Source organism: Nesoenas mayeri (genome assembly GCF_963082525.1).
Source record: "Nesoenas mayeri genome assembly, chromosome: 1".
Taxonomy (NCBI): Eukaryota; Metazoa; Chordata; class Aves; order Columbiformes; family Columbidae; genus Nesoenas; species Nesoenas mayeri.
In genome coordinates this window covers 182,957,029-182,983,640 of record NC_137541.1, presented here as the reverse complement: position 1 = coordinate 182,983,640, position 26,612 = coordinate 182,957,029, and the positions used below count along the sequence as shown (strand labels likewise).

Sequence of the window (26,612 nt, the reverse complement as noted above, 5' to 3'; positions counted from 1 at the left end):
TTAGTAGTCATAAAGGAAAGAGGATGTTCTTTCAGGAAATCCTCAGGTTTCATGTTAAGGATCTGTAAACAGATTGACTGGAATGCCACCTTCAAGCTTTTATGTAATTAATATTTTTCACTTCGGAAAGTACTGTTGTAGAGAAACTGTTTGAAGAAAAAAAAAATAAATCAGCGTAAATCTCTTCTACCTCTAACTCCAACAGATCCAAAACACTTACAGAGTCTCTCTGAGATAGAAGTTCATCAACACAAGTTCAGAGGGAAAGGTTTTCCATACCTTTGTTTCAGTAAGAATTTATAAGGAACATTCAAGTGAACTTCTGCACACACTTGAACGTTACATATCCAATAAAATTGTTAAATGCTTTGCGTACCTTCATCTACACCAAAGGCTCTTCTTTCAAGTTGTGCAGTCTACACAGATCTTGATATTACAAAGCCACAGGGATACCTTGGCTATTGCAGTGGTCCCCAGTCATGCAGCTCCAAAACATCAGAACTGTCTAAAGTGACTTCAAGAATATACAGCCACCATAGTTAGGTGACACTACACCTGTAGCAGTACCATGATTTTCAGTAACTTTGTTCAATGATATTTAAAAAAACAGACACCGAATGTTATATAGCTAAGGCACAGCCCTGGAAAGACAGAATTTTTCTCTGATATATTCTGCTGCAAATATACAATCCAGTTTTAAAACACTGTACTAATGGCAGAAAGGATGTCATATACTCAAGTGATATTGGTTTTTTCCTGCTCTAAAACACATCAGTGAATTCATGCTCGCACTTCCTGCTTACTGAAATGAAAACAGTGCTGTACTACTGAAGATTCAATATCACCTTTTTTTAAATACAATTAATCACTTCAAAGTCCATGCATAACAGAAGTTAGCAAAAACAAAGTCTCTTCACACTGGGTAATTTCTGATGTCAAGACATTCACCTATACCTGAACTTTTATATTACAAGTGTTGGGTGTTCACACAAGGCACTGTTTCCACTAAATTAATGCAAAAGACTTGCTTTTTTAAACAAACGCTAAGGAAGAGGATCCATCAAATACTTTGCATCTGTAATAACAATTATTCTCTTATTTCCATATGAAGATACCTTACAAAACATTGACATTGAAACATCAAAATCATTATACTGTAATTAAAAGGTATTAGGGTAAAGTATCTGGCCAGATCAGACAACCTGAGAGATGAGACGCTACTGCAGCTCCATGCCCCCAGGTCCAAGCAGCAGCCAGGTGGAAATTGTATTCCCAGTAGGCACATGCACACAAAACACACATAGTGCACGTATGCATCACATATACATATATACACAACTGGCCACACAAATAACGATGACCATACACACAGAGCACTCACACAACCACAGGCAGCACTGACAGCCTCATCCTGCTCACATTCTGACTGAACAGAATGGAAGTTTGCTAGTGAGAATATATGTGTGTATATATGTATATACACACACACGATGTGGATCCCTCCAGAAGATGAGTTCAGACACTCAGTCTCCCAGTTGCTGGTGTCTGGACATAAGAGGCCCTGAGGCCACACACAAGTGCACAGACAGAGCCAGCCAGGACTAAACTGGTCTCCGAACAGCCAACCCTACTGTGGTTCCCCTCCTAGAGAGGTGCACACATGCACAGGTGTGACTCCTAGAGACCCCCAGACCCTACAGTCCCTTTGGTAGTTGGACAAGACTCCCTTGATCCTTCAACAGCTTCTCTGGACTTGCCCTTCAGACACACGCATGCCCCTGGCTCCCCCACCACTTCACCTACTCACAGGCTGGTCTGGGTTGACCTTTGCAAGTATTCACAACACCCCGTACTTGTTCCAGGAACTGGCATCACAGGCACACGGGCCTCTGAACCCTGGCCCAACTTCAGTGGCCGCACTTGGTTTCACCCACTCCAGGGTCACCAGTCACTGGCACCGTAGACCCTGTAACCTGCAATCCCACTCCGACTGCTGGCATTAAGTCCATTTAGTACATTCTCTCCATCTTCTGGCACCACAGACAGGCCCTCCAACTCATGGTCCAGCTCCAGTTGCTGGCACTCAGGCTCCTGCACACAGTCGTGCAAAGAACAGGGAATCCCTCACCCAGGAAATGAGTTAAAAAGGAATTTAATAAGATAATACAGACTGGGCTGATCAGGTGTGAGGCATGGTTGGACATGACCAGTTAATTATTTAAAAGTAACTGGCCTTTTTTAATCATTTAAGTACTCCTATTTTCCCATACATGTTCCTCCTCAAATCACTTAAATCACTCACTTTCTCCATCTTTGGTTCATCTCCAAAGCATGCCACAATATATCCCATACAATCCCCAAATTCTCTTCCCCTGCAGCCCACAGTGTGCCACATACCCCAAGACTGGACTTCCCTCAGTCTAAAAGTTACTCCAAGACACGACTCATCCTGATGGGTCTCACACCTTGATAATGAGGATGAATCCTCATGGGAGAGCATCTCTTCCTCCAAATCTGTATTCCTCGCCTGCTTTTGTGCCCCTCTGCTACTCTGGGCTTGTGGAGATGGGCCCTTGATGGGTGATGGCTCCTGTGATGGGCTTGTAGTAGCCAGGGCAGGGTATTATTTGGGGTCCCCCTCTTGCACTGTCTCTCTGTGCTCCACCATGCAGCTGCAGCTGAGCTTTTATCACATCACCTAAAAAACGGAGGCACAGCTACACTAAAAGGAGATGTTAATTAAGATGTTCTTGCAACATATCAACTAACTCGTAACACAGACTTCCATATAGCATCAGACCAAAAATTCATCCCTCCAAAGTTACAAGAATTAGAAGTGTGTCTGTTTTTTGAAAGCAACAACTACACTCCAAATATTACCTTTAAAAAGGTGATTACAACACAGTTTAATTTTGCATGTTAATTTTGCTAATGTAAATTAGCTTTTTGCCCATGTCCAATTTATTTAAAAAAAAAAAATCTCAGTCTCTGTTTTAGCTAATACAGTATTCTGGGAATCATATTAAATAATCAAATGTTAATTTATCTTATTCCATCAAATTAACTTAAAAAACAAGGTCAGCCTTATTTAAAGTCTTCTGAACTGGATAACACTGATGTTATTACCTCTTTATCAATTCACGTACAACAAGAAGATAGTCACAACAAATAGTACTAGTTACTAAAGTAAAATTTAGGCAATGGCCAAATGTCAGCCATTTAAGTGCAGTTCTAAAAGCATTAGATCCAGTCAGCTTTCAAAGTGCAATATACAATCAGAATTACTTGAAGTATTCTGTCCCTCAAAGCAACAACAGAGACGCTAATTTCCTGTTTCAGCAAAATAGGAAGTGATTTTTTTTTGATACTTTGAATGTGGCATCTTTTATAGGCATCCTCCTGTTATTCTAAATAGAGTGCCAGAAAAAATTCAGATTGTTGAAAATATACTGAGTGTGTCTACAGCAGCATTTTACTTCAGATCAAGAACCCAAAAGATCAAGTCTTCTTACCATCACCAATTACCATGCTATAATGCACGGCAGAGAGCTCAACAAGTTTTAGAGGCAACAAAACTTGAACATACACTCCTAAAAGAGCACTCAGTCTATGAGATCTGAATGAGTCAAAAATAAAATCCCTACAAATTTGTAACAATAAGGTGACTGGGGCCCCAGTACCAACTGTTTTGCTTTCAAGATCCATTTACAAATTGTGCTATTGCCAACATGTACACAGACAAATCTATTTAACTGATACAGCTCTATCCAAATGAAAAATCAATCATTGTATAAGTAACTCAACTTTCACTGGTCATTTAATCCATTATACCTGCCTCAGGGTCTAATGATAAAAAAGAGCAGACAAAACCCAGTAGAAACTGCCTCTGCTAAACATGAAATTTAACAGATGACAAAACTGCTTCAGCTTCTAAGCAGTTTTTCTACAGGACTCGTAGATTTAAACCTCAAATAAGGGATTAACATACCTTGCTTCAATGAACATAGTGATACTAATCCACTGACATCTAAGAGGAAGAGTTAGTGGTTGGAGACTGAGACATATCTCAGTATGTGTTTGAGAAGGGTAATTCCTCTCAGACCCTAAGCAATCTTATAAGCAATGATACAACATTAAAATTAACAAAGGAATATCTACAAAAATCATAAGAGAAAAGTAAAATATATTTTTTCTTGCTAAACCGTACCCATATATACTTAGAAAAACAACTGCATAACGACACAAAATAAACAAAAAATTAAAAAAAATAAAAAAAACACCACCAGAATTTTGAGGTGCTTATACTCTGACTGTATTCACATGTTCTGTAAAAACAGAGAATAGATATTTTAAAATCAGTGGGCAGCTGCATACTTTCCAGAAGATTATAATAAAAGATACATAACTATATAACAAAATAGCTAATGTTACATTTTCTAAACACATAGAAGTGTGACCATGCAGAAATTACTGTAAAAATAACACAATTCCTTAAGTATGAATTCTGAATATCAAGCAAGTTCAGAATGAAATATAGACAACTTCTTTGAATAAATTCTGCACAAATCACAAATCTTGTTCCTAAAACTGATCCTGAAAAGCTCCCATGACTACACTAGAAAGACCTCTAATATTCAAATTACAGACATAAAAACATGCCTGTTTTCTCTCAGCTTCAAGGAAATGAAAATCCAAACTTTAAGTCCACATGCCTGAAGTGCGTACATAGTTCTCTCACAGGTCTGTGGACATGTACTTGCACACTGCTGCAAATGAGAGAATACAATGCACAATGATTGAGATAGTTCTTTATTCAAGTACATCCTTGCTTGAGAAACTGCTTTATCCTAAACTGTGGTAATCAGTAATTTCAATAGCCAGTATAATTTGAAATATTTTACCTGCATATTGTTATGAAACTGAAAACAAATGTGTTTTTATGTCAATAGTTATCCCAGGGAATAGTCTGTTAAGGAAATACATTCTCACGGCTTAACTATGGCTTTATCTGGCAAATAAGTACCCTACCTCCCCTATAGATGCTTAGAGAGGCTTATACTTGAGTAAGACAGGTATATATTTATATACACACAAATCAAACAAGGATTAAAAGTAATAGTGATCTATAAATTAAATTTTCCTTAAAATCTTACAAGCAAATATGAAGTACATACATTTGTCAGACAGCATAATCAAAATAAGGAATAGTAATCTGGTAGCCTTCAGTAATTTTGACTCAACTAGCCATCGCAAAGTAAGCTTTCATTACAAATTAAACAAAAAAGAACACACCACCAAGCAAAGAGGTCGATTAATTTCTTCTGAAATGAAAACTAGCATTCTGGGAAATATGATTACACAATGACTCTTGCCATTTGCCAGAAGTATGTAAGATTGTAAAGCACTGGTCAGTGAGATTTTAGGGCTACGGTGTCCCACATATGCCTTTTATATTTATTTTGTTAACTTTAATTAGTTCATCTTTGATTTTCATATTTATCTCATCCATTTGAAACAGGATACAAGGTAGGCAATTACAGATCATTTGACTCTCTCCATACAAAAAAAGGTACATAAAAATAGCAAAAGATTTTTCCATATAGTCCACAGAAGATGATCAGAAGGACTGGGAAGTTGCCATATGAGGAAAGGCTGAGAAAACTGGACTTGTCCAGCCTTGAGAAAAGCAGGCTTAGGGGAGACCCCATCACCATGTTCCAGTATTTAAAGGGTGGCTACAAACAAGACAGAGATTCTCATTTTACAAAAAGTTACATGGAAAAGATAGGGGTAATGGCTACAAGTTACTCTTGGGAAAATTCTGACTGGACATAAAAGGGAAATTGTTCATAACGAGGACACCCAGCCATTGGAATAATCTCCCCAGGGAAGCGGTGGATTCCCCAGCATTGGACACTTCTAAGATTCAGCTGGACAGGGTGCTGGGCCCTCTTGTCTAGACTGTGCTTTTGCCAGGAAAGGTTGGACCAGATGATCCTTGAGGTCCCTTCCAACCTGGTATTCTATGATTCTATAAATAAATAGATTGGGTCACAAGTAAGAAGGTATTTAAGTGTGTAATGCAATGTAGCTGTAAGTTACTGTTTAGTATTAAAAACTGTTTTTTCAAGGTTCACTTCCAAGCAGCACAGGTCATTTAAAACAAAACTGAGAAAAACAAGGTAATCAAGGCATTCATCTTCTTCAACTTTCCTTTATTAAATAACCATTCCGAATTACAGATCCACTTTCTTACACAACTAAAGAAGAAAGCAAAGTTCTTACATAACAACCATTTCAAGAGGTCACACCTCAGAATTTATTCTACTGCAAAAATAGAAGGTTGGCTCTATCTTCTGTTCCCTTCATTTTTCCTCAGTGTCAGAGGAAGGCCAGTAGGTATTTGCATCAAGACTCCGCTCTTCTGTGAATTAACTAGTTTCATTACTGTAAAATGGAGGTTAAAGTAAAATAGGGGAGGAACAAATTTCCAAGAGGTATCCAAAGATTTAGGCTTGCCATCTTACTCCCACATACACTACACATGAATTCATTGTGCCATTCCAACTTAACTACTAAAACACTGCAAAACAATGGATTCATGCTACATAACTTACAAATTTTGCTCCAAATTATTAAACTGCAGTAAAAATGGTCCACACAGTAGTTTTATGAAAGACCAAGATCCAAAGCTTTTTTTTTTTAAGGAAAAAAAAAAAGCTGTCTAAAAAAACCCACCTATACTACAGTAGAAATCCAGTGGAAAGTCCCTAAAAAGCACTTCAGATGATGGAGTCAAATTATATTATTTAAACACTGACTTCTTCCAGTTAATTTACTGACAGGTACACTGCCTGACAATCATTTAAAATGAAAATTAAGGAACATAGAGAAATCCCCCAGGGAAAATACTTACATGCTGCCAAACTGTATAAATGCAGCACAGCTGGATATAAACTAAACTACTGTCCTTACTGTACTTCCTTTTTCTTTAAAACTTCCAGTTTACTATATTTATGAGGACCATACAAGAGACAGTTAAAGGAGATTCAATCATACCCATGTTCAAAACCACTCAATGCACCTAAGACAGTGAAACTATAACTTTATTTGCAACTATTTTGTCAGTGGTCTAACACACAACAGCTATTCCTTGTTTCTAATCCTTTAGCCATAGAGGCTAACTGGAAGCACAAAAAATTTTGCAGAGGGTTAATATTATTTAAACATTTAGAAATCTGTCTCTTCCCAACACACCTGCTGCATGTTTCATTCCTCATCAACTTGTCCAGTTATAACATGAAGGTTCTCACTAGCTGAAATCTACTATTCAGAAAGTTTACAGTCTTTGATGGCTATTACAGAAATCAACAAAACAAAACAAGAAATAACATTAAATATTGCATTAATATTTTATGAGGTAGAAAAAATACTGGTAACCACATTTCAGAATGGAAAATGCAATTAATGGAAGAGACTTTTGTGAGAATTACATTGTAAGATATCACTTGATTAAATGTTACTGCTCTTCAACCTAATAATATTGTACAAAAAGAAAAAACATTCCCACAGTCCTCAGTGTATTTCATTACCTAAACCATTTGACACTAATATGTGGCTGAATCATAAAAGTAGTCTGGTATCATCTTGCCACAGATGAGTTCTCCTGCATATTTTGACCTGATTAAATTCACAAAACAGGTTTTAACTGTCTTGCTTTTATCAGCTACAGTTTCTGGTGAATTGCTAAAGAAACTAAAGTGAAGAAGCCCAAGGAAAACAATTATTTGTCCTCTACCATATACTCTGTTGCTCTAAAGGTGGGGGGGGAGGGAATTTCACATATTGAGCCCATATTTAATGAAGTTATACAGTAGTGACACTGCATACAATGAAAAAATACTGAAGTTCATCTAAATATCAGAAGATGACTTTCTAACATTCAGATACTGCAATATAAGAACAAACTCTCCTAATATTTTATTAATTGAATTATTGCTGATATAGCACTACTTTCCCCAAGATAGTGTGAAACTAAGAATTGAAACCGATGCATAACGTGCAAGACCACACGCACCAGCTAGTAAGCAAGAATAACTATCTTTCAAGAGCAATAACTTCAAACTCACATTGTATACAGACATCTATACTACTACAGTCACAGTGACTGGACATATTGGAACTTCTTTAGAACTAACTAAACTCAGATGCCGACTCCAGGCTAAATACAGCAGTGTGACAAGACAGCTGGTCAAGAAAACAGTTTGAATAAACCTGTCCTGAGGTTTATGCAGATAGAAGACAGAAAGGTATCTTACACTGCTCTCACCTAGTCCTATAAAGTATGATTTGTTTTAGAAATTCAGAACAGGGAAAATCCCACAAACATCAGTCAGAATAGATTTTTTTCAATAATTTCAGTTATGCCTACCTTTTACCTTACCTGCATTTGCACATCAACTTAAAAAAAAAAAAAGAATCCACAAACCCACAACTCCACAACTTAATTTGCTTTGCTTGCATGTGCAGCTTTTTCTTTACTTATTAAACTGCCTTCAGCTCAACTCAAGAGTTTTCACACTTTCACCCTTCCAATCTTCTTTTCCATCCCACTGGGGAGGAGTAAGCAGCTGTGGGGGGCTTAGCTGCCTACTGGGGTTAACCCAGAACCAATAAGTAAAACTTACTGCCGTATCACATAAACAGATCAGTAATTTTAAACACAGACATTCCACACTTGTCATCTGAACTTAAAAAAGAAAAAAAAAACCACACACACACACCACACTATGTCAACTTAAACAGATCTGTGTCTCCTAATGTTCTTGCTAAGCATTTCAGTCTTAAGTGCTACAAGCTCCTCATTAACATCTTTCAAATGGAGAAACCCAAATGTACCCAGAATAGGGTTTAAAACAATAATCACATTCTCTTTTAAAGTGTTGTAAAAGCACTTCTGAAATGCATTAACCTAAGTCCTTTCTTCAGCATTCCCTAAATTAAGAATACGAGTCTACATTTGGTAATAGATGAAAAATATGTCAGGATTTATGTCAGTACATAACTGGAGCAAAACTCCACAAGTAGGTTTATGGGTATATATGTCAAAAGACAAAAGGTGTCTTGAGTAGTAAATTTTGCACAGACGCAAAGCCAAGGTTGTAAACAGAATTTATTCACATCAGGTATTCTTTCACAATAAAAATGTTGGGAATTTACAAGGGCAGGAATGCCTCGCACCTGTTTCACACAAGCAGTGGTCTGGCAAAGCTCAGCTACCCTGTTCAGAATCTCATCTTGAAGCTACAGAAAGAGGGCTTTGAAAGACATAAAAGAGTTTTTATTTAAAGGGGAAAAAAGATGCTGGAAAGGAGGCCTCCAGATGACCTACTATCTTGCACTTGCAAAACGAAATCTTGGGAGTTCAGAATATTTGGGTATGCCTCAGCTAAATGAGATATGCTTCAGCTGGCAGGAACAGGTTGAACGGGTTCATACTTAACCCTGCTGTGCACAGGTGGTTGGGCCAGGTGACCTCCAGGGGTCCCTTCCAGCCCCAGTTACCCTACAAACCCATAAAATTTAGATAGCAAGTTAGAATAAGCCTGTAGGCTTTTATTAAATTAACCACATATTTTAACTGATACTTGCCTTTTAATTTACAAATATCCTGTTTAAAGAAGCTGTTTCTGGATAGTTGTAATTAGATCTTAACCATAAGTTTCCAAAGGGAAAAGTTAATAAATCAAATGCCAGTTGAACCAAAACTATCACAAGAGAAAGAAAAACACAGATAAGAAACCCAAAAGAAGTGAACAACACAATTTTGCCATCTGAGAATGGGAACTGAAGAGGTATGTTTTAGAAAGATCACAAAGTGATCTGAAGTGGAACCTACACTGCAATCATTTAGAACGGTAAAGGTAAAAATCCAAGCCACCTACTGTACTGAGCAATGTTGCTTTCTTGATTCCAAGATGGGTTAAAATAGCTTTTAATGAAGAGATTTGAAAAGCCCAAAATAAGTCAATTAAGCATTTTCTAGTATAAAAATTCAACATAAAAAGACCACCAGCATCTTTCACTCATTTTTTAATTTCAGTATGTTCTGAAACTTGCTATTAAAAACTTGCCTAATTTATGGACAGTTACCAACTCCTCTTTCACAAGTTCTTCAAAACTGTTCAGTAAAAGCTGACATCAGCTCAACATCTATGTCCCTTTTCCAGGTCACCACTGCCTGAAGCAGAAGCTCAGACAAGACCAACAAGACACCCCTTATGATGGGAAAAGACCAACATAAAACTGCTCCAGCATAAGGCTGGAGAAGGAAGGGAAAACAAAATGTGCAAAAGAAGGGGGGGAAGCAGGAAAGACAATTCTCTTGAGTTCTCAGCAGGGGCCACATGTTAGTATGGTTTCTCTGTGAAACACCCAAAATATCATGGTCTTGTATGAATCTTTGGAGTACAGTTGCTGATACTGCTAGACCTAAAATACGGAACAAAGATATGAAAGTGTGGAAAGAGTAAATGAGTCCTTTCTCCCTTTCCATCTACATTTTCCTTTTCTCCAGTTCACTTAACCTTTCTTTTCATCCATTCAAAATAAACAAACAAAACCAAAAAACCACACACACACAAAACCAACCAAACAACAAAAACCACCACCACACTACAACTTACTTAGTTGAAACAGCTGAAACACTGTGCAGGTGCTACTGTCACATTCTACTAAATACTGTCACCAGCATTTAACCCGAAGTCTGTGCTACAATAAGCCAAGCCAGCTTGCACCACTGATACACTTTTCCAAAATAGATGCTTGGATCCTTTTCCATTTGTTCCCAAGTCTTCCTGAACTAATCCGCCAACTCTATTTTTGTTGCGTTAGGTATGGTCACCTGGATATCAATACCACAAATTCACCTTAACTAGTAAGATTGCTTAGCATGCAATTCCTTTTAAGTCACTGACACTTCTAAAGCTGGTCTTTATGTACTGGCTGTAGCATCAGTACATAAAAAAATCTGATGTCATCTGCATTCCACCAAGGGTGGAGGCAGACAAACACTTTCTCCAAATGAGTTCCCAAGAAATCCACATTTCATAAAACCCAAACATCCTGTTTCTATAAACAGAACTGTCAAACAATCCATTCTAGAATGGATACTCCAGCAGAAATTCTTAATTAAAAAGCTACTTTTCCTGTATTTGATTTAAAAGCCTCTTATCTATTAGAAACAATCTTCATTTTTATGTCCCTAATGTATATAGTAAAGCACCAAAGGCACAAGTGTAAAATTATTGCAGGAAAAAAAAATAGGTATCTTCAAAAAAAAACAGTCAGAAGCTAAAACTTGTACACTACTGAAACAAATCAAATTCTATAACCTCATGTGACTATATACCATCTATTAGAAGAGCCTTTTTGACTTGTTCATACCAGAACATCAGTCATTTTTATTTGGTTGCTGAGTGTTAATCAGACATCTACTCAGAGAAAACGGAACGATATCTTCAAGAAAGTCATTAGACATATCATATTTCTTCACAACCCAACATCAATTAAGATTTTCTAAACTTTCTCCGGTAGAACACAAAGCCATTACTGATTAACATCAATCACTTGCAGATTTTAAGTAACAGCAAAGCCAAGTTACAGAAACATGATGGCCTAGAGCACACGGTAGGTCAGACACAATGAAGCTCATATTTAATCATGTTACATGAAAACTTAAAAATACAACACCTAAGAATGCAAACATAGTCTCTTGTGAAGTGATAGTAAGCTTGGAGCAATGACAATCATGAGCTCCCACAGACTCTAAGGTGCAAATGACTATTGGGTGTATTAGCAGCAATTACTGATATATAAGCAGAACGCACATTACCCCACTGACAGTATTTGCAAAGCACATCACAAATTGCCATGTCCAGTTGTTGAGTTAATAACTAAGTGAAAGATAATAAAAAGGTTAAAGCACTCAGGTACCTAGGAGGTTTCATTCAGATACAAGATTTGGGATATGAAATCATACTCCACAGCAGAACACCAACAGTTTGTTTAGGACTGACTCACAAGCCCTTGTAACATTCACTAGAGCAATGTGAGGTACCAGCAGCCTCGGCTCTGCCCCCACGCCTCTGATGGTGGTGGCCTTCCCTAGAACAGGAGCAGCAGGTGGAATCCTGTACCAGATCCTCAACACTGCATTCAGAGCTTGTCCTGTGAGTTTAAATCCACATTCATCACCATTTAGTCTTGTCACCTCAGTTAGATGGGCAGTACCTTTCAGAAGGAAGCAAAATGGACAACTGCAGAAACATCTTAAATTAGAGTAATAGGAATTACCCCTCATTAATCAAAGCTTAGTTTATTAAAGACAAAAGCAAACATTAATTTATAAACAACTGCAGAAAACCGAATGCCTGATATAGTGGATCTAGTAGTTAAAGAAAGAACAAATGATCAGAAGCCGAAGCTAAAATACAAAATAGTGTGTCATTTCACTTATTTCTAAAGGAAATACATAATTAATCACACTATCATCACTGGCATACTTTAAAATGGAGACAGTACATCTAACCCATAGATTTCTGATCTAGATACAAAGACTCAGATAAATTTATGGCCAGTATTAGGCAGAGGGTCAAATGGTATGAACATAAAAGTCTCTTTTCGTATTAAGATATATCAATTATTTCACGCTTCAACAAGCCTAGTCCACCAGCCCCAGAATGAGAACAGCAGCATGAAATGAGGTCAAATAAATCTTGTAAAGAACGACAGAAATGACTAAACATTCTTGAAGCATTAGAGAAATTCCTCTAAAAGAAATTAGCTTTATTAATAAGCAAAAAAATCTTATTGCTTGCTACCATTTACTTTTTTTAACACTGCTTCCCATGGATTTAGTTATACTATTCCATAGGTAAGATATATAGTGGTTATGCTCAAATAACCTTAATTTAACAACTTAATAATAATAATTACCAATAAAATATCATATTTCTCCCTATGTTCTCACTTCTTTCACATATCTTGATTGGCCTATCCTCAGGCTACTCCTATGTCATGCATCAAGGATTCAGAAACACATGTAAAAGTAGAACTGTATCATACATAAAGTAGAGCAGGTGAAACCTTTTTTTTAATATAATGCATTTAATATATTTAATACGCACAATGACATAACATAATTGCAACTAAGACACAAAAGACACCTGTGGGTATTTTCCCCAAACTGCTTCAATCACAAGCAGAAGAATACCTTCCAACTGCAAATATTTTTATATTCCTATGATGAAGACATAAAAAAATAAAATGGTTTTGTTAGAGACAAGGACAGAAAACTTTTAGAGACAGTCTAATTCCTTCAAATACTATTAACTGAGAAAGTTATTTATCTTCAGTAAGTACTACATAAAAATATTTTTTTTTTAAATAGCAAACATTCTATGAAACTATCTGGCTAGAGGTTGTGAGCAACAAATGTAAACAGCTTAGACTACTTAGCTGTCAAAACATGAAACAAAATATTCTGTTTTGGAGGGACAGCTGTATTCAGGACAACTGCCAAGGTTTCTGATTAGTCCAGGTAAGCAAAATTCAACTTTTTCTGCAGATTGAGCACAGGTATCCTACAGAAGCTGATCTGGAATGACTATTTTTTCATAAATGATTTAGTACAAAAGCATTTGTATTTTACAAACAGTAATTTTGGAGATAGATACAAACTGATACAGAATTAAGAGTCTTTGCAGAGTCATTCACTAGTGTGGTGATCTCAAATTTGTGTGATCACAAAGTTGATCAGAACTCATTTTATTGTGGCCCTGTTTCCAAACCACTTCATTAACACAGCCTTACACTGCAAATTTAAAACACACATAAACAAAAAAACCCAACTGATTTCTCAGGAGATTTTAGAATTAGTGTTTTATGGATATTTATGAGCTATGTCTAGAGCAAAACTGATTTTCATGCAGAATTCGTCCATGCTGACTTCAATCACACACACACAAAAAAAATCATATAATTGTACTTTTACACAAATTTTAGTCAGAAAAGCTTTCCCTTCATGCAGCACTATGTATTATTCCCACTTGTTCCAACTCAAAAATGTGGGCAAAAGCTAACAGATTTGGGAGGGATGTAAAGGGAAGCAATATCCATTCTTTTCATAAGTCTTCTCCTTTTCAGACCTTTTATTGGTGGAAGGTTGCTCAGATTTAAATAGTTGGCCCTTCATTATTCTCCTGACTATCTCAAATTCCTGGTTGTTTAATTATCCAAACTGTTCAGAAATCATTAAGAATACTATATTTCTTAGAAGCACGCATTCACATACAGTAACGGGTATACTTGTTTCGTGGGGCAGGGAGGGAGTGTTCACTTTTAAAGGTAAATCCTACTATACTGGATAGAAACGTAAGGAAACTTCACAGACTCGTTCAATTCCCCACATTTTGGGTCTCAAACGCAATGTTTGGCCTTCACTATTCCCATAGCAATACCAAGATTTATTTCTTCGGTTTAGAGCCTTTCCCTGTAGAGGCTAAACTTTACACTCATTCTTACTTCCCTTTAACGAGTACTTGTAGAAAAGCCTTTTTTCAGGCTACCATTGCCTCCTAGATAAACATGGCTTAAATTTTTCTGATAAACTGGATGCTAGGAGGACCACACAGCCCACAGCTTAACATTTAAGTGCATAACTAAAATGCTTCAGTGAGACTACCAATTACTGCAGTTATGTTACTACCGCACAGAACTGCTCAACACCAAACTGAGCTGTAAGATTCCAGAAGCCATTTTTAGCCTTGGGCACTAGGCCAAAATAACCATTTCAGTTCTCTAGGAAGCCAAGTGTACAAAGATATGAAAACTGACAGAAAGAGTACAGCAATTCTTGCCAAAATGATGATTTTTCTGTAATGTTAATACTCCTTTCATATTACCTGATTCTTAACTGATTGCAAATCTATAGCGATATTCTTTCAGAGATAGAACATTTCTGAATCATACTATCACGCTTCTGTGCCATATGCTATTAATACTATACTATTAAGTGAGCTCTTCATTTCTGCATTGCATTAATACATTTAAAATCACTCCTGGAATTACACCGTAATGAAAGCATCAAGGTTTACATCTTTAATACTATCCCAGCTTCTTCCAGAACAAAGTTTCAGTTCAAATGCCTCAACCTCCCCTCTTCCAGATATCTTACACTGCCACATCTTAGACATAAAATAAAAGCGAGAGAACCAAGCTGGATTTCTTTCACAGTTTTGTCCTTGATCTGTTTTGAGATCTGTATCAGGCCATTCAAAATTTCCCTTCCTCAGTTTTTCCAGTCTGTAGAACAACAAATAACCTGCATCATTATAGTACAACAAAACAACTCACTGAGAAGAGCGAAGTTTGCAAGATGATTTTAAAAAAGCAAGACAGAATAAGGTCTATGCTTGGACCAACTAAAACTAGAAACCAGCTCTTAAAGTCATTATATTAACGCTCAATATATTTACATAAAAGGCTTTTAAACTAATCAAAATACAAGAAATTCAAAAGACTACTTTATCCTCAGAAGTTCCAATTGGTTGGCTGAATGTCAGAGTTACACACAGCATGCTTTAACAGAGCTGCAGTATCATGAAACAAAGAACATACCAAGAGAGTGGCTTTCTTATCAATAAACTCCTTTACAAAAATTTTAGCAAATTGAAGTTCTTCCATGTTTTATATGAGCTAATATTTTAATTCAAAACATGAGATCCATACCCCTTGCATTAAAGATTTTCTTTGAAGAGTGCAACAGAGATCATCTTCACTTTTCAGGTTGAACTTGATTAAGTGCTTGGAGAGGGAGGGGAAAAAAAAAAAAGAGGGCGGTTCGAAACATGGGGAAGAAATGTGCCAATTTTTTAAAGAAAAACAAGCAATTTCAGACTCACCAGCTTCTTTCACCTCCCTCCCTCAAAATACCTCCGAAAAATAATGGCTGAAATGACACCTTGTCAGACTAACATGATAGTTCACCATCAAATTAGAAAGTTCAGATGATGAACAGAAACATCCATTGTAATACAACTATAATTTGGTAAAACACTCTAGTAGTTTCTGCACATTTTGACTAAGAAATTACATCATCTGCTTACAAGAGATTAAAAAAAAAAATAAAAATCAAGAACTACATGCAATAACAATGTATGTTAATGTTGCATACAAAGTAGGTACCGGTACTGATAGGTCTTAAAATAAGACAAAGTACGGAAACATAAAATATTTTAGATGGACCCCACAAACAAATTCTTGGTCATGCATATTTTTTCAAAAACACTACTAAGCAGGGGAAAATACCATGTCTGGTAAAACTCGCAAGTGAAAGGACATGTGTGAGACAAGAACACGTCACTAAAACAAAGCAATCTGAACTGGCTGGTAAATGAAACACAGGCAAAGAGCAGGCATTCAGCCAGACTGAAATTCAAATCTTGGAACAGAGATTGCAGGGAAAACTTATCGAGTAGGGAAGCAACATTGTACATAGTGGAAGGCCAAAATAAAATAAAATAAAATAAACCCTAGCAACACAACATACAAGAAGCATGGGAAACCTGGGTATAAGCTACTCCCCTTAACCACCTTAACCACTCAGAGCTGCTAATAACCAGGGCATCGTCACATGCCCCCTAGACTTCTCCAGAAGGCTCCTTTCATCTTTGACCAGAAATCCCATCCCAGAAATCCTCACCACTGTATTTTTTTTTTTAATTATGTAACATACGAGTGACACTACATTCTTCCTCCTTCCACACTGAATAAACAGACACTTTCGTTGTTACTACACTTGCCATGCCTTAAAAAGACAAAATTGAATAAATTCCTCTAGGCCTCACTGTTCTCAAAATACAGTAACAACAATAGCAACCTGTCAAGTATTAAATAATTTTACTCCCTATTTCTCCTTTCATTAAAAGTTAAAAGTTCAAACAGTAACAACAACAACAACAAAAGTCATTTTAATAATGACTTCACTTACCATGATAGCAATTTCACTATCTTTAAATTCTGTCGCAAGGTTCTTACTACTTATAAACTGTTGCCTTTGTAGTTTTGGTATCTTGCCTTACTTCCTGTAAGCCTCATCCAAGGGTATATTCTGTTCTACTTCTTTCCTTGGATTAATCTTCGATTCAGCTTTCTTTTTCTATCCCATTTCTTGTCCATTTTCCAAAACAACTTCATGAGTTCTGGTGATGACCAATTTCTCTTTGTGCACACATTTTATGAACCTGTTTCTTTCTGTTCACTAAACAACAGATCCAACTTGAAATTTATGTTTTTCTCTTCACATTTAAATGTGGACATGTTTTTATTTCTCATCTGACTTTTTTCATTTTTACCTTTTGCCTGTCTAATGTAGTGCTACAAAAGAGTGATGCCACTGCAAATAATGCAACCAAAGATGCACACTTTAGATGTTAAACAAAGCCTAACATGTCTGTATACAAACAGTAAATCAGTGAAATTGTCATTTGTAGTTATTTTGCTACTTTTGAAACATACTATATTATACTACAATCTTCAGTATAACGAAATCCATGCCACGTTTAAATATACTTCCAAGATTTTTTTTCTGAATTTAGTTTCTTTAACTCAAAAAATTATTTACCTCAAATCCACCATTCACATATTAATGCCAGCTGTCCCAGCAGTGTCTCCTTCTACCAGTATTTATAGAGCTGCGTTAGTAGAAAACACCTAACTGGTCTATACAGTTAAACTCAAAAAAACAGAAATCAAATCTGTTACCAATCTTGCATTTTACAGCACTTCAGTTTTGAAAGGAAATAAAAGTTCTGTTTTTAAACCATGTGTTTCAATTCTACCTTTATATTGGCAATATTACAATTACTGCAAGTTGTACCAAGAATAAAATCATCCGCCTACAGAAAACCAACATAAAAACTTTATCCATTAAGCAGCACAGGTCACTGTTAACATGGTGCTCGGCTGGTTTTGCTCTTCTTCTGCTTCACATAAGGATCAATATTCAAAATCTCCAGCTACTTCACGTAACTTCACTACTCACACCTAGAAGAGCTACCTCACATTGGCATAGCGAAATTATCAGCTAGCTTTTAACTAAAGGAGTCAGAATTCCCACAAGCTCAGCTGAACATGAAACATTTCATGCAGCTTCAAAAGTGAGCACAAACCTCAAGCTCCAAATTAAATGCAAAGCTAACCCTCGTTTAGCTCTGCCAAGATCATAGTCTCACAAGTTTTGACTTTCTTTTTTTCTTTAAAAATATTTCTCCTACGGAGTGGGATAGAAGGATGAAAGACTTATTTCTATTTTTAAATAGTTCGAAGGTTTACAGATATTATGGTGTCCTGCACCATACAAGGAAAGAAAGGGATAAAAAGGCAAGCTGGCCAGCAAGACACCCTTAGGGGAGAGAGGCTGGAGAGAAGCATTAGAATTTTAGAACTGAACTTCTCCCACAAAGAAACATCTACCCACAAATTGGCAGAAAGAAGTTATTCCTCCCAAAGTTTACATCCTCAGTACCTTTCCGAAGAACTACACTGATGTATTATATCTTGCAAAATATGGTCAGCAGAGAACAGTCAGAAGTCAGAATACACAATACCAATTTCTACTTTTGACACTAATCTGCATGCTGAACATGATGATAACATTTCTGGCTCTTTCAGCTTTACACGTGGGAGAACAATAAATGGGTACGCTATTTTCATAATTCTGATCTCAATAGAACACATTAAGGATACGTCTCTTGTTTCAGAAGTGCTATTTAAATTACTTAAATCATACTGATTTTCATTGTAAATTAGGGATCTAAACAGCCTGGGAATGTTCACAAATCTAGTAGATGCTTACTAACAGAGACAGCGTGAACACAGCAGCCAGAATGAACAATCTGCAACCTGGGAAAGTTACTCATCCTTCCTAGAATGGTCATTCTGATATGCAAAACATCAGTCCCTCATCTTGGTTGCAACTCTGTATGCAGCAAAAATGCCACCAGATCTTCCTTCTGCAAGCAAACGAATGCTAAGTTTCCAAAACTTAAATTCAACAGTTAATCTTTTAAAGTATTAATTTAAAACTACTATTTGTAGTATAAAGCCTGTAAATGTCATGTATATTAATTTTATCCATGTTCATATAATTAATCTGTTCACAAAATTCTAATCATTAATGTACCTGCTCAAAAATCTATTTTCCCTCATTTTACAGATATCAGAATAGTATCCCAAGCCATAACGCTCAAAAAAATATACAGCTCACCTCCCTGTTTATAATCCTTTCCCTTCTTTCACTTCTACCACTTTAAATATTTTCATTCAGAACTTCAAAATTTTTCACTCACTTTGTATAACACTTCTGCCTTTAAATAGTATCTTCTTTCTATCCATTTTCTTGTTCAAACCTATATTACATTGGCATTTACCCCCTTCCTCTTCCAAGTCTCAGTTCTATTGGGTAAATATTCATTCTACTTTGTCACAGCATATTCTATCCTGGTTTCTTCCCCTTACAAAAGTATTGAGTGTTTTCAAAACTCTGTGTATAGTAAATACATTAAGATTCACATTGTCTCTCCTGTTTTACAGATGTCTAAATAAAGATGTCTTTTGTGCTGAGGACATGAAAGAAACAGACTGGGGAAGGAAAAGAGGCTCAGAAACCACGTAGTGATATTTGGCTTCTACCTCCCACAAGGCCTGTGATCACATGTGATTGGGTCTTCAAAAACAAAGTTGTTCAACTAGAAGTGTTTGAAAAGGAACCCGTAACACCTTTACTACTGTAAAAGCACTTTTTGAGCTTTGAGTCAGTCTTTTCCAAGGCAGATGGGTCAAAGGCACGCAAAGTAACATCATTTCTACAAAAGCAATCTGTTTTCATGCATTTACATGCACAGCACGGCCAAATGTGGCTCTGGCAATCCTTAGCAGGCATACACAAAAAAAGGCCACCCTAAATTGGAAGTTAACTTTAGGGGTAGATGTTCAATAACAGCTGATCTTCCTCCTGCTGAAACCGAGAGGTTTCACCCTCCTATCGTGATTTCTAGGCTGTCACTTTTCTACTTCCTAGCCCTTGCACTAGTTTTGAAGCTTCTTTACAAAGTAAGGTAGCAAAAAACCAAAACAAAACCAAAACAAACAAACAAAAAAACTCAATCAACAAACCTCCACACTGGGGAAAGAAATGGGGACACACACATACAGAGTCAGTGGTAGAAAGCCATTAATCTGCTCAAGCCACATTCTGAAACAGTAACCAGGCAATTGAGTGTTCCTAATTTGTTTCATACAACAAAAGGCACTCAGAGCACTTTATTTTGCCCAGAGAAGAGCCTAACAGCACCTGCAAAGCCATTGACTGCATTTCAGCTATGGGGGCATAAATCTCCAGACAAAAGAGGTAACTTTCAAAAGCACAACAGACTAGACTCAATATAGTAAAAGAACTAACAGATTCCTTTCAACAGGAGTCAATAGCCTTGATGTTTATATGATCCACAAGCAAGGACACACTCAGACTTAGGAAAGAAAAAGAAAAAAAGGACCAAAGGGCTTGAAAGGGTATTCCGCAGTTGTAAGTTGCTAAGAACATCTATGCTTGAAAAAAAATCACTTAGTTTGATAAAGCTCTTTCACAAAGCATTGCTTGGGGGGGGGGGGGAAGGAGGAACTAGAATATGTTAATATAGATATGTCCAGACAGACCACACTATGAAGTTACAGTCTGAAAATGCTTTTATACTGTTGGATACATAACAACAAATACAAAACAGGTTTTCTTTATTTTTTTTAGCCTAGATATAAAGGTACATTATATAGTAACCTCAAAAAAAGAGTTAGATCCCGTAAGTTTTGGCTGTAGGGCAATATTCAATTCATTTGTGAGAATAAACAAACATACTTCTTCCTCTCTCCTAATACACTTAAGATTTTATTTGTATAAGAGATGGAATAAGTAAGGTTAGAAATCTTCAGATAAACACAGGAAGGCTGTAGGAAGGGACTGACTATTGAACATAAAGAAGAAAGGGAGTTGCATTATTTTTTTCAGATTTATAACTAAAGATGTTATTTTTAATAATGAGTTTGGATAAAATGAGCAAAATGAAAGGTGCTCAAGAAGACTCATCCAAAAAACCCCACAATGTAATCAAAATATGAATTCAAGATGATGAATTATAACCTATTCAATGCAGTAATAATCAGAGAGAATTCTTGAAAGGAGAGGGACATATCAAATATCTTTTCTTCCCTAATGAGCAAATAACCAAATTCTAAAGAAGTGTCCCTTTGGTGGTCCTTTTTCGTTCATGAAAGTATGTAGTACCACAAACAAGCTATGTCACAATCTGTGACATTCTTCTCAGTACAAGCTGCATTTATAATAAGGCGAACCAAGTGCACTTCTACTGCTATGACTAGGAGAATTCCCAGAAGTGAGGAAGACTCACATTAATAAAGGAGCTGGAGAAAATCAGTGAGAATGAATTACCGCAACCTAATATATACAGGTGCTTATTTAAACAAAAATTGGGAAATAAGATTTTTCTTTTTTTTTTTTTTATTATATTAGCAAAGATGATTAAAAGTAACATATTTCACCTGAACCAGTATCAATCCCCAAAACAAGAAAAAATTTTCAGAAAGAGCTTTCAACTGTTGGGTAGAAACAAGCGCATTCCCGGACTGTGATGGAGCACATCTTCTAAATTTGTTTGGGGTTTTGTTTGTTGGTTGGCTTTTGTTGTTTTTTGGGGTTGTTTTTCCTGTACATGATCCCACAGGAAGCACTTTGATATCAAAGTTCAAGCTAAAGTGTGTGGCAAAAACTTTACACTAAAACCATACATGCCCTCAGATAGCTGTTCAGGTGCTACTGTGATTTTTGGACCATCTTGAAAACAAATCTGTAGTTACACAATCCAAACAATTATTTCAAAGATGCTGACAGGCAGGCTACAATGTCTTGAGCACAGCATTGTCTGGAGAGCACACTCCATTTTAAAAAATATCAGGTAGGAGTTCTTTTGTCTAGTAAGCATTCTAATGTTAAAAAAAAACAAACAACAAACCATATTATTTCCAGAATTTCATACTGTCCAAACTAGCATTCAAATGCTTCAATTTGTCTTTCTTTTCAAAAAATCTAACACCTGATTAAAAAAAAAAAATTGCTTCTGTCCCATGTCATCACAAGCAGCAGCCAGTGATGCTTCCTCGTGTGCCTAACTCACACAATAGAAATGGATGAAACAGGTATTCACCAGAAAACATTCAGAGGATTTGTCTTCAGAATGCAGCAAAAGTCTACAGAAAGAGGATGAAGTGATACCAGCAGCCATGGTTACACATTTAAGTAACAGTTTTAGGCTTTTTCTTCCTCTTTCATAAACTAACATGCTTCCAGCATTCCCAGTAGCTTTGAGGAATATAATTGCATACTATTACTTAAGAACTATGTGATTACTGTGCCACTGTCTTCTGCATAACCCAGCCTGTAATAAAAGTGATAAGAATAGCGTTTATTATTTTTGAAATGGTTTTTGCAATGCATCCACACTGATGTGGTTTAAAACATCTGACTAAACTCAAGATACTTTACGCAGAGGTTTTATTTTCTTCTAACAGTACTGCACACTATGTAAACTCCCTTCTGTGTACAAAGATACTGCCTGAAAGTTCATCTGACTGGGTCACTCAGCTCTTGAGCAAAACTTTCAAAGACAGAGGAAAAAAATGCTCTATCATGTCTCTATAAACAAGACATATTCAATGCAAAGTCACAGAAGAAAAAGCATACCAAGAAGCTGCACAAACAGAAAGTGACTAGTTAAGCCTCTACAGTTAGTATGAAATGTAACTGCAATAAGAACTAGAAAAGTCAAACAACTGTGCCCCGGCTATTAAGACAATCAAGCTGCTTCCTTTTCCTAAGTGCATCAATTGCTATATAAAATCCAACTTCTAACTTCAGGAAGAAAATAAATGGATGAACTGAAAATTTGAAGTTTAACACTTCTGTCTTCCTCAGATATACCTAAAGCATTCAGAACTTCCATAGAAAACAAGCTTGATAATATTCGAGAGTACCTGAATCCAAAAAGAACTGTTAATATCTAATGCTAAAAGACTGTCAAGGTGCAGACATGATTTCAGTTTTCTGGAAATCCCCTGCTTCTCAGACCTCTAAACTCACTCCCCAGACTAGTCTATTCTTCAGTGAGATTGGCCCTCATTAGCAAAAAAAAGCTTTGACAGTGAAAGGCTACTCTTACCCCAAATACCAAATTTTCACGGCTTCAGAGACATGCCAGCACATCAAATACAAAAGTAAAAGTCACTCATTGCAAGGATATGTTCCAAGCAGTACAAGAAAGTGCTGTTTTTATACTACGTACATTTATGGAGAGGAAGTGAGAGAGAAAATTCCCATCAAGAGTTTGCCCCAAGAGCTTCAAAAATCTGGGCTGAAGCCAAGTGTCTCTTCTGTTTATATATTCTACTTATGTAATGTAACAAGTGAAAAGGAGCACAGATTTTTCATAAATCAGACTTAACTCACAAGGTAAACAATTCCCATTAAACAGTTACAACAAACTGTTACAAACAAAAATATAAAGTAACTACAGATTAACACATGGTCCCCCTAAAAGGGCAAAATGTAAAAAGGGCAAAATGTAAAAAGGGCTGCTGTTGTTACAAGACTGAGACATGGGCTGCTCTACACTGCTGTTTATACAAAACAAAAAGAGAATGAAAATCTCATTTTACAGTTAATTTTATATGGAATGTCTTCTATGCAAACTCTGAAAAAAAAAAAGCACATTAATGCTTGAAGGCAAAAACTACTTTTTTCCCGAGCTCTCCTCTAAACAGAAAACTTACTCAAACAAGAATATAACAAGCATGTACTACCTATATATGCAAAACACAGCTCACGCTTGTACAGAATGCACTTACACAATACAGAAATACTAACACATAATCACTGCTAATCAAAGAATTTTTTTTTTCTAGTACATAATTTTGTTTTCCAGCAGTTCAGATCAATATTAGGTCAAATCAAACAAGCTAACCTTCTGGATTTCGAGATCGCTTATCTCATTTTGCAGCGTGTCTTCATTAGATTACAACGTTAAAAAAAGAGATAAAACATCTTGTTTGAGGAGACAAGCTGCATTCAGTTCCACTAGCACGTTTTATCCCTTTCACTATCACATCTGTTACTGAGTCAGTTAATGGTTAGCAAGGCAATTCATGCTACCAATTTACAGTAGTTTCATTCACTGAGGCTCCTTCATGTTGCTCTTTTATTGATACGATGAAATAGGTGTTCATACGGATCACTGTGAAATCCGTTCAGCAACAGCAAACAAGTGACAGACCTAAATAACAATTACATATTATGTATACCACACATCTGAGATATTACTCTGTTCCTCATAGCTGGATTAGATACACATATGCAGTCAGTACGTATGTCTCCACATACAGAAATGGATAAATACCCTCATGTTCAAGAGCAGTTGAGAATTTAGGTTCATGTTATCACATGTTTGCATGCAGGTATAGCACCTGCTGTTTTGTAGGACAAGTAACTACTTGTCTACTCCTTTGCTGTTACAGCACAACTATCTTCAGCAGACAAATGGGGACGCGAAAGGGCATGCGGAGGCAGTACACTAAAGATCTTAGGAATATGCTAATATATTCTTCTAGTGCAGGTTTGTACTGTTCTACCTAGTTACACTAAGTAAAGAATGGTTTAATTTCCAAACTCAGCACAAACAGGGGCAGAAAAACAGATATGACCCTTTGTGGGGGACTGCCCCCTCAGGTGAGAAACAAGTGTGCCCTTTTTTGTGTTGAAGAGTGTGAGGGCAAGTTAAATGAAGACTGGATACACCTCCTGTCACCCCTCCTGCCTGCAGGGTTGTCAGGCCTACCCTCTCTGCAGATTTATGTAATGATGGTGTCCTCCACCATAGAATATGTACAGCGCCTGTGAAGACACTGATTTCTCTCTGAATTTGCCTTGGAAGATAGTATTGCATACAGAGCTGGAACTACGGCTGCATGACTGTAAAGGTACAAGTTTCAATGTGAACCCCATTGTCAGACAAGCAGCACTTGTGAAAAGTAGCATGCTCCCTGGGGTAGCTGCAGAGCAAAATTGTTCCTATAGACATGCCTCCACCTGTGGCGTGAAAACAGACGAGGTGTTCAGAGGCACACAAGTGTCTTAATGTGGTTACATACAGACTTGCATCCCCTCCACACCAGGCAGGTCCACCCACATGCAATGGGACAGAAGAAGCCGATATCCACCCTGGCACGCGTATGCATTCCTCACAAAACCGATTCAAAGGTGGGCTGGCTGCCACCTCAAACCTCAGCGGTCAGGGAAGGGTGGCACAGACATGTACATTCCGCAAAGGGGGGAAGAAGACAGGTGCGAGCAAGAATTCCCCCCTACACACACACACTCTCCTCCAGTGTGCCAGGGGAGAGCCAACTCTGCCTCACCAAATGCAGAGAGGGGGAGGATGGATGGGGGTGTGCAGCGATCCAGCCATATGGGAGCAAACACCTACTTCATAGACCAAGGCGGGGGGGGGGGGGGGGGGGGGGGGCGCGGAATAAAGCAAGCAGAGTGCACAGAGAGCTGGGCGCGGGCTGGGTTTCCGTGTGGGGACGGGTGAACGTCTCATACCAGAGGCTGAGTGAAAGGGTGGGGAGCAGGTGTCCTCCTCATGGGGAGGTTGAGGGGCACTAGGATGCCTGAAGGGGCGGGGAGGGAGGGGGAAGGTTAGATCCCGATTAGATCGCCGGGGGACCCATCTTCCCCCTCCCTCCCCGCCCCCCTCAGTCAGACACCGGCACCGGCCGCCCCCCCGTTCCCCGCCCGGCCTCACCTGCCCGCACCGTGTCGGAGAGGTCGTGGCTGAGGGCAGCGGCGCTGCGCGGGAACTCCTTCAGCTTCCTGCCGCTCAGGTTGAGCCCCCCGGAGTTCGCCGCTTCTTCCAGCGCCCGCTCCAGACCGCGGTTCAGCGGCGCCTGCAAACCCAGCGCCCCGCCGCAGCCGCCGCCGCCCACCCCGGCCGTTGTCGCCGACAGAGCAGCGGCGGGGAAGGGCTGCGAATCGCCTCCCAGCGTCGCCATCTTCCCCCTCGCCCGCCTCGCCGCTGGGGGTACCCGAGAGAGCCGCCGGACCTGCCTCCCTCTCTCCCTTCCTCCTCCTCCTCCCGCTCGCTGTGGTGGCGGCGGCGCCGCCGTGAGGGGGAGGGGGAGGCAAACGGCCCGGGCGAGGCGCGCGCACTGCGCATGCTCCGCCTCGACACCGACCCGCCCCCCTCCCTCCCGCGGGCCATGCGCGGGGGGGGCGCTGCGGCGCCCCCTAGCGGCGGCGCGCCCCCGGCCTCGGGCCGCAGCTGCAGCCGCAACTGGAGGGCTGAGCCCTCCATTGGTGTTCGCCATCTCATCCTCAACACCTTCCCTTTCAAAGACTAGCTCGGGACGTCTGCTTGAGAGAGGCCAGCGGA

The 26,612-nt window shown here is 38.2% G+C and overlaps 1 protein-coding gene across 4 annotated transcripts in view; it reads right to left on the bottom strand.

Moving 5' to 3' along the window:
* Positions 1-26,308, bottom strand: part of LRCH1 (leucine rich repeats and calponin homology domain containing 1) — a gene marked incomplete at its 3' end in the record, with an annotated part of 126,191 nt that extends 99,883 nt beyond the window's left edge. For all 4 annotated transcript variants that reach the window (XM_080358950.1, XM_080358948.1, XM_080358949.1 and 1 more), the window contains exon 1: positions 25,986-26,308. In XM_080358950.1, the coding sequence (XP_080215076.1) occupies positions 25,986-26,232 (247 nt within the window). In that variant the 5' untranslated portion in view covers positions 26,233-26,308. The remainder of the gene's footprint in view (positions 1-25,985) is intronic.
* Positions 26,309-26,612: the final 304 nt, after the last annotated feature.